This window comes from Mandrillus leucophaeus, unplaced genomic scaffold (genome assembly GCF_000951045.1).
Source record: "Mandrillus leucophaeus isolate KB7577 unplaced genomic scaffold, Mleu.le_1.0 Scaffold246, whole genome shotgun sequence".
Classification (NCBI taxonomy): Eukaryota; Metazoa; Chordata; class Mammalia; order Primates; family Cercopithecidae; genus Mandrillus; species Mandrillus leucophaeus.
Genome location: NW_012102543.1, coordinates 95566 through 104968, shown reverse-complemented (window position 1 = coordinate 104968; position 9403 = coordinate 95566). Strand labels below are relative to the sequence as shown.

General features: G+C 46.2%; 1 protein-coding gene across 1 annotated transcript; it reads left to right on the top strand.

The window, feature by feature from the left end:
* The first annotated feature begins 3431 nt into the window (after positions 1–3431).
* ACOT6 (acyl-CoA thioesterase 6) lies at positions 3432–6923 on the top strand. Its single transcript, XM_011983089.1, has 2 exons — positions 3432–3910; positions 6269–6923. Exons 1-2 carry the CDS (start codon positions 3893–3895, stop codon positions 6872–6874), a joined length of 624 nt encoding a protein of 207 aa, XP_011838479.1. The 5' UTR covers positions 3432–3892; the 3' UTR covers positions 6875–6923.
* Positions 6924–9403: the final 2480 nt, after the last annotated feature.

Below are 9403 nucleotides of genomic sequence, written 5' to 3'. Positions count from 1 at the left end.
TGGTGCGCGCGGGCCGGGTGCGCGCCGCGCTCTTCCTGCCGCCGGGTGAGTAGTCTGTCCAAAACTTGGTCGAGCTCTGCGACCCCCACCTGCCCCTTTCCTGTCCTAGGAATCACGTGATTGTGGAACATCCCTGAACTTTTTCCTTCGCTCCAGAGTCTGCCATGGATTCTGAGTCTCTGGGCTCCCACTGTTGCCCAGGCTGGAGTGCCGTGGCTGGATCGTAGCTCACACTGCAGCCTCGAACTCCTGGGCTCAAGTCTTCTCGCCTCAGCCTCCTGAGTAGCTGCTCCAGTCTTTCTTTTTTAAGTTTCACGTCCCTCCCTGGAGGCACTGCCACTTTCGCTCTGTGCTGAATAGTGCATTCAACTTATTATATATTTATTGAGAGCCACTATGTGCCAGCCGTGTGGTTTTGTTTGAATACGATATGGGCAAAACCTTAAGCTGATGTGCAAGAATGATTTTTGCCTCAGTTCACATCAAACTTCCAAAGAAGCTAAAATCCACAATAGTGGCAATACCCTTTAATTGTTTAAAAACACACACAAAACTGCCTGACAGTCCTCTCCCTTCTATCATAAACATTGCTGTACTTGGTTCTCAACCTGCAGTGATTTTGCTGCCTTCCCTGGGGGAAATTTGGCAATATCTGGAGACATTTGTGGTTGTCATTCCTGAAGGGAGAGGTGCTATTGGCATCTAGCAGGCAGAGGCCAGGGATGCTGCTAAACATTCCACAATGCACGGGACAACCGCCAGAACAAAGAATTGTCTTGCTCAAAGTGTCTGTACTACTGAGGTTGAGGAACCCTAGTCTAAGTAAACACAAGATATTTGCTAGGTAAAGGTAGCCCAGAAAGAAGGCTCCTGATTAATCCCTTCTAACTAAATTCCTGACTTAAACCTCTACCATATAAAAATGCTGAGCCGGGCACAGTGGCTCAGGCCTGTAATCCCAGCACTTTGGGAGGCTGAGGTGGGCAGATTACTTGAGCCCAGGAGTTCAAGACCAGCCTGGGTGACATGGTGAAACTCTGTCTCTACAAAAAAAAAAAAAAAAAAATTAGGCAGGCATGGTGGTGCACGCCTGTAGTCTCAGCTGCTTGGGAGGCTGAGGTGGGAGGATTGTTTGATATCAGGAAGTAGAGGTTGCAGTGAGCCGAGATCACGCCACTGCATTCCAGCCTGGACACCAGAGCGAAACCCTGCCTCAAACAGCAACAACAACAAAAAATTCTAGAGTTGCAACAGCACACAGAATCCTTAAACTGAATTCTGTGATGATTCTCCAAAAACAAGAAAACTTGCTTTATTTTTACGGCTCTTCAGCAATTCTTAGCCTTAACTCGTGGCTGCCCACTACACTGTGAATTCCTGGGGCTGGAATTGGGTCTTACAGGTTTCTAAATATCCATGTTCCTAGAGGCTTTTGCAAGGTTATAGTAGGAGTTCAATAAATCATAGTGTCTGGGCCAGGCACAGTGGCTTACACCTGTAATCCTAGCACTTTGGGAGGCTGAGGTGGGTGGATCACTTGAGGCCAGGAGTTCAAGACCAGCCTGGCCAACATGGCAAAACCCCACCTCTACTAATAATATAATACAAAAAAAATTAGCCAGGCATAGTGGCTCACACATGTAGTCCCAGCTACTAGGGAGGCTGAGGTGAGAGAATTGCTTGAATCTGAGAGGCCGAGGTTGCAGTGAGCCAAGATCACGCCACTAGACTTCAGCCTAGGCAACAGAGCGAGGCCCTGTCTCAAAAAAAACAAAAAAAGAAAAAAGAAAAACAACGCATACTAAGAATCAACTAAAACCTTTCATTAAAAACAAACAAGGCGGCCAGGCGTAGTGGCTAATGCCTCTAATCCCAGCACTTTGGGAGGCTGAGGTGGGTGGATCACGAGGTCAGGAGTTCAAGACCAGCCTGGAGAAGATGGTGAAACCTCGTCTCTACTAAAAATACAAAAAATTAGCCGGGCATGGTGGCGGGCGCCTGTAATCCCAGCTACTTGGGAGGCTGAGGCAGGAGAATTACTTGAACTCAGGAGGCAGAGGTTGCAGTGAGCCGAGATCATACCACATCACTCCAGCCTGGGCAACGAAGAGACACTCTGTCTGATAGAAAACAAAAAACAAACGAAACAAAAAGAAACAAACAAGGCTGGGCGCAGTGGCTCACGCCTGTAATCCCAACACTTCGGGAGGCTGAGGTAGGCGGATCACCTGAGGTCGGGAGTTTGAGACCAGCCTGACCAACATGGTGAAACCCCATCTCTACTAAAAATACAAAATTTGCCTGGTGTGGTGGCACATACCTGTAATCCCAACTACTTGGGAGGCTGAGGCAGGAGAATCGCTTGAACCTGGCGGGAGACAGAGGTTGCAGTGAGGTGAGATCGCACCATTGCACTGCAGCCTGGGCAACAAGAGTGAAACCTTGTCTCAAGAAAAACAAAAACAAGAAAACAAACAAGCCAAAAAAAAAACAGGCTGAGTGCAGTGGCTCACACTTAAAATCCCAGAACTTGAAGAGGCCAAGGTGGGGGCATTGCGATGGGAGGATTGCTTGAGGCCAGGAGTTCGAGACTAGGCCAGGCAGCATAGTGAGACCCTGTTTCTACAAAAAATTAAAAATGGGGCCTAGCTATTTGGGAGGGTAGCTACTTGAGGCTGGAGGGTCACTTGAGCCCAGGAATTCAAGGTTACAGTGATCTACAGGCTACAGTGCAGTGGTGTGATCATAGCTCACCACAAACTAGAACTCTTAGGCTCAGATGATCCTCCCGCCTCTGCCTCCTGAGTAGCTAAGACTATAGGCATGTGCCATCATGCCCAACTAGTTTTTTAAAATTTTTTGTAGAGACAGGGGTCTTGTTATGTTGCCCAGGCTGGTCTTGAATTCCCAGCCTCAAGTGATCCTCTTATCTTGACCTCCCAGAGCACGGAGATTATAGGCATGAACCACCACACCTGGCCTCATTTCGTTATTTCTAACTTGGTTTATTTTTGTTTGTGAAAATAATTTCTATTATTATTATTATTATTATTATTATTATTGAGACAGAGTCTTGCTCTGTCGCCCAGGCTAGAGTGCAGTGGTGTGATAATAATTTATATCATTAAAAATTTTTAGGCCGGTTGCGGTGGCTCATGCCTGTAATCCCAGCACTTTGGGAGGCCAAGGTGGGCAGATCACCTGAGGTCAGGAGTTCAAGACCAACCTGGCCAACATGGCAAAACCCATCTCTACTGAAAATACAAAAAAATTAGCTGGGTGTCTGGTGCATGCCTGTAATTCCAGCTACTTGGGAGGCTGAGGCAGGAGAATTGCTTGAACCCAGGAGGCAGAGGTTGCAGTGAGCCAAGATTGCGCCACTGCACTTCAGCCTGGGCGACAGAGTGAGACTGTCAAAAAAAAAATTAATTTCAATACCTTTTGGTGTACAAGTGGTTTGGGGTTACATGGACGAACTGTACAGTGATGAACACTGAGATTTTAGTGCACCTGTCACCTGAGTAGTGTACATTGTACCCAATATGCAGTTTTTTATCCCTCTATATTATTATTATTGTTTGAGAAAATAAGACATTTTGTTCTTTTTCTGCCAATCTGTCTACCCCCAATCTCCTTGGCTTCAAAAACTTGTTTGCTTGCTGTCTTTTGAGACTCTAAAGCTCCTTGTAATTTGTGATGTTCTCCAGGCAAGGGGCCCTTTCCTGGGGTCATTGATCTGTTTGGGAGTGGCGGTGGCCTTTGTGAATACAGGGCCAGCCTCCTGGCCGGACACGGTTTTGCTGTGCTTGCCCTGGCTTATTTCAGATTTGAAGACCTCCCTGCAGATCTGAATGATGTACATCTGGAGTACTTTGAAGAAGCCGTGGACTTGATGCTGCAGCATCCAGAGGTGTGTTCTGGTGATCACCTGAGTGTAGAAGAGAGGGGGTAGAGCTGACGCAGGGCAGAATCACAACACTGGGAACTAGAAACATGCCAGGAGATACCAAGTCTCCTTCAAAAATTACTAGGATGGAAGCTGGGCATGGTGATGTGCACCTGTAGTCCCAGCTACCTGGGAGGCTGAGGCTGAGGGATTGCTTGACTCCAGGAGTTCAAGACCAGCCTGGGCAACATTTAGTGAGACCCCTGTCTCAAAAGAAGTTTTTATACTAGGATTATTATTTCCATTTTCTCCCATCTCTCTCTAATCCCTTAAGACTTGACTATTTAGTTGTCTTTGTAATTGTGTACCAAAATTCAAAGAGCACAGGACTAAAAAGAGTTCTGGCTCTGTGTCTACCATAGAGTGGCCTTATGATTCTGAATAAAGCAGTTACTCTCTCTGGAGTTCAATTTTATGTTAATAAGATTAACATAAATGTATATAGAGAAAATGACCATAAAGAGATATTTTTTGAGACAACTGGAGACATTTGAATAAGAATGGTATATTTGATTATATGAAGTAATCATTATTAATTTTGTTGGGTATGATAATGGTATTATGGTTTTGTACAGAAAGTCCTTATCTGATAACAGAAATAATCAATTAATTAAAACATTTTGGGCTGGGCGCGGTGGCTCATGCCTGTAATCCCAGCACTTTGGGAGGCAGAGGCGAGCGGATCACTTGAGGTCAGGAGATCGAGACCAGCCTGGCCAACAGGATGAAACCCCGTCTCTACTAAAAATACAAAAATTAGCCTGGCGTGGTGGTGGGCACCTGTAGTCCCAGCTACTCGGGAGGCTGAGGCAGGAGAATCGCTTGAACCCAGGAAGCAGAGCTTGCAGTGAACCGAGATCACGCCACTGCACTCCAGCCTGGGCTACAGAGCGAGACTGCGTCTCAAAAAAAAAAAAAAAAAAAAATTTTGGCCAGGTGTGGTGGCTCACGTGTGTAATCCAAGCACTTTGGGAGGCTAAGGCAGGCAGATCACTGAGGTCAGGAGTTTGAGACCAACCTGGCCAACATGGTGAAACCCCGTCTCTACTAAAAATACAAAAATTAGTTGGGCATGGTGGTGCACACCTCTAATCCCAGCTACTCGGGAGGCTGAGGCAGGATAATTGCTTGAACCCAGGAGGCAGAGGTTGCAGTGAGTCGAGATTACACCATTGTACTCCAGACTGGGCAACAAGAGTTAAACCCCATCTCAAAAAAAAAAAAAAACAAAAACCCAGCAACCACGACGACGAAAAATTTTGTTATAACTAAAAATTGAATGATATATACTCTTTGTTATCATCCAAGTTTAAAGAGACCCAGACATTCTAATGTTAAGATATAAGATGTTCTTCAGGGTTCTTTCCCCTATAACCCCCAATGCTCTTGGGATCTGGCACCCCAGAATTCTCTGCCAAACAGCTCTGATCCTGCTTCCAGGCCCTAAGCCTCTTTTCTGGGTTCGTCAATGTGTATACACCTAGGCCTTAAACATGCAGGCTGGGGTGTCCACACACATGTGTGAGAGGCCCCTTAAGGTCCATGAAGGAGCCAGTGATGGAAGAGAAGGAGTGTGGTGCAGGGCCCAGGGGCAGGCCTCTCCTGTATGTCACATTCCAGTACAGAACTCCAGTGGATTCCAAGATTTTAAATTTGAGCCTGACCTTATGAATTGTTATGGTGGTATATTTATCAAGGCAGAAGAAAATAATATACTGTATTTAACAGTTTGTTCATTTGATTTATAATTTTGAAATATTTAGGTATCGTGTGTCTGGGCCTCTGTGTATACTCCTGACCCAGTCCTCATAAATATTAGGGGATGATCCATTACTAGGAAATCAGTTGATTTGCTTACTAGAAGACATATTTGAACTTTGCAGATTGTTGGATAAGGAAGGAAAGCAAATGATAGTTAAGAAAGCTACTGTCAGGGCATGGTGGCTCATGCCTATAATCCCAGCACTTTGGGAGGCCAAGGCGGGTGGATCACTTGATGTCAGAAGTTTGAGACCAGCCTGATCAACATGGTGAAACCCTGTTTCTACTAAAAATACAAAAATTAGCCAGGCGTGATGGCGGGCACCTGTAATCCCAGCTACTCGGGAGGCTAAGGCAGGAGAATCGCTTGAACCCGGGAGGCGCAAGTTGCAGTGAGCCAAGATTGCACCACTGCACTCCAGCCTGGGTGACAGAGTGAGACTCCATCTCAAAAAAGAAAAAAAAAAAAAAGAAAGAAAGCTACTTGGAGAATGTAAAATCACTGTCTGTGTTCTCCATTTGTGAACTCTAAGCTTGTTTCCTTCTCTTTTTCCTCAACAGGTGAAAGGTCCTAGTATTGGGCTTCTTGGATTTTCCAAAGGAGGTGACCTGTGTCTCTCAATGGCTTCTTTCTTGAAGGGCATCACAGCCACTGTTCTTATCAATGCCTGTGTAGCCAACACAATAACTCCTCTACATTACAAGGATATGATTATTCCTAAACTTGTCGATGATCTAGGAAAAGTAAAAATCACTAAGTCAAGATTTCTCACTTTTATGGACACTTGGAGCAATCCACTGGAGGAACGCAATCACCAAAGTCTTATTCCATTGGAAAAGGCCCAGGGGCCCTTCCTGTTTATTGTTGGCATGGATGATCAAAACTGGAAGAGTGAATTCTACGCTCAGATAGCCTCTGAAAGGCTACAAGCTCACGGGAAAGAAAGACCCCAGATAATCTGTTACCCAGGAACAGGTCACTGTATTGACCCACCTTATTTTCCTCCTTCTAGAGCCTCTGTGCATGCTGTTTTGGGTGAGGCAGTATTCTATGGAGGTGAGCCAAAGGCTCACTCAAAGGCACAGGTAGATGCCTGGCAGCAAATTCAAACTTTCTTCCATAAACATCTCAATGGTAAAAAATGTGTCAAGCACAGCAAAATATAACATTGTAGCCACAGACCAGATACCATTAATAAAAATCCTATTCATACAACTAGTGTTGGGCGGGCTTCCTTCCTTCCTTCCTTCTTTCCTTCCTTCCTTCCTTCCTTCCTTCCTTCCAAGTCTCACTGTGTCACATAGGCTGGAGTACAGTGGCGTCATCTCGGCTCACTGTAACCTCCACCTCCCAGGTCCAAGCTATTCTCTGACCTCAGCCTCCTGAGTAGCTGGGATTACAGGCGCACGCCACGGCACCCAGCTAATTTTTGTATTTTTAGTAGAGACAAGGTTTCGCCATGTTGGCCAGGCTGGTTTTGAACTCCTGGCTTCAGGTGATCTGCCCACCTCAGCCTCCCAAAGTGCTGGGGTTACAGGTGTAAGCCACCACACCCAGCCTGTGTTGGGTTTCCCAGAGCCCGTAGCAACCTTTCTTGTGACGAAGCAACCATCTCAGCTTCTTTGTCTGGTTCTCCCTGATTCTCAACCTTTGCAACCTGCCTTCCTTCACCACTGGGTCCACATAGGCTTAACCTTGATCTTATTTGTAGGACCGGTCTTCACCTTAAGCAAGAGAAATGTAAGAAGTGCTTTCCCAATTCCCAGTTGCTGGCCTAGCTTTTGCCTCGTGTCCCCTTTCTGAGGACTGACCTTTGGTATTGCTCTGGAGTCTCATATCCCCTTTGGCCCTAACTGACCATGTCTGAGTCTTGGGAACCTGCCCACACGAGTGCCTTAAGGAATGGACTCTGCCTCATTCTCTCTCTCTCTCTTTTTTTTTTTTTTTTTGAGATGGAGTCTCGCTTTTGTTGCGAGACTCAGCCTCCCAAAGTGCTGGGATTACGGGTCTGAACCACAACGCCCGGCTCTACCTCATTCTTGCCCATACACATTGCTGAATGTTTACTCAAGACTTCTCCCTGGGCTAGGCGTGGTGGCTCATGCCTGTAGTCCCAGCACTTTGGCAGGCCAAGGATCACCTGAGGTCAGGATTTCAAGACCAGCCTGGCCAACATGATGAAATGATGAAACCTAGTGTCTACTGAAAATACAAAAAATTAGCCGGGCAAGGTGGTGGGCGTCTGTAATCCCAGCTACTTGGGAGGCTGAGGCAGGAGAATCGCTTGAACTCAGGAGGTGGAGGTTGCAGTGAGCCGAGATCGCGCCACTGCACTCCAGCCTAGGCAACAAGAGCAAAACTCTGTCTCAAAAAACAAAAAACCCTTGTCTCTGCACCCCAATCTGAAGACCAGGAGCATTATACCTGTGGATATACTTCCTTTATGTTTGCCAGGGGATTCCCAGTCACTATATGGTCATTGCTTGCCTGGAGGAATGCCTTGCTGCCAAGATTTTCAGGACAATACTTTGCAGGCAATGGCCTTCATCTTTGATGTCATGTTATACCTACCAAATCAGACTTCATCCCACAACCATCTAGTCCAATTACCCTCCTCCTGAGAAGGACTGGGACCTGTCTGCCTCAACCCACTGCAATATACTGGGAACTATCTAGAGTCATAACAGACCAGAGCAGAGAGTCTTCTTTGAGCATAAGAAAGTTTTCCTGTGATTTCACGGCACATCCCATGATTTTCTGAGTACGTACAAAATCCTTCACCAATTTGAGTCTATCCAAGCAAGTGCCCATTAGATCTTAACGATGAAAAGAAAAGTTCCTTAGAGGTAACTTAATTTTGATCAGTTGTTAAACTCTGTGTTGAGTATAGTCATTCACCATGTAGTATAATTTTCCTTTCCTTTTCCTTCCCTTTTCTTTTCTTTTCTTTTCTTTCTTCAGTCTCACTCTGTCATCCAGGTTGGAGTATAGTGGCATGATCATGGCTCACTGCAGCCTCAACCTCCTGGGCTCAAATGATCCTCTCACCTCAACTTCCCGAGTAGCTGGGACTACAGGCAAGCACTACCACACCTTTTTTTATTTTTTGTAGAGATGAGGTCTCCTTATGTTGCCCAGGCTGGTCTCCAACTCCTGGGCTCAAGCGAACTGCCCCCCTAGGCCTCCCAAAGTGCTGGGATTACAGGCATGAGCCACTGCCCCTGGACTGTGTAGTCTTAATTTTCTATGATGTGAATTCTGGGAGCCTGTGCTTTAACTCACTCCCAGGTGGATCTGCTACTGTAGAGATGCTCTTGGGGTGTGAGATCACAGGAGGAAGATAGGAGGAAAGTGGCAGGGAGGATAAGAAAGCAAAAGCCAAAAAGGTAGTCCCAGAAGTCATGCAGGAGGATGATGACTCTACATCTATATGTATTAAAGCACTAGGGCAGGACAGCCCTAGACCTCAATTTCTTCCTTACAGATAAAGCAACCTAGAAATGGCATACACTGACTAAAGATATTTGCTTGCTTTTCCCTGAGAGGTGACTGTATGTGGCCACCTGTCTCCAAGATTTTTTTTTTTTTTTGAGATGGAGTTTCGCTGTTGTTGCCCAGCCTGGAGTGCAGTGGTGCAATCTCAGCTCACCGCAACCTCTGCCTCCCAGGTTCAAGTGATTCTCCTGCCTCAGCCT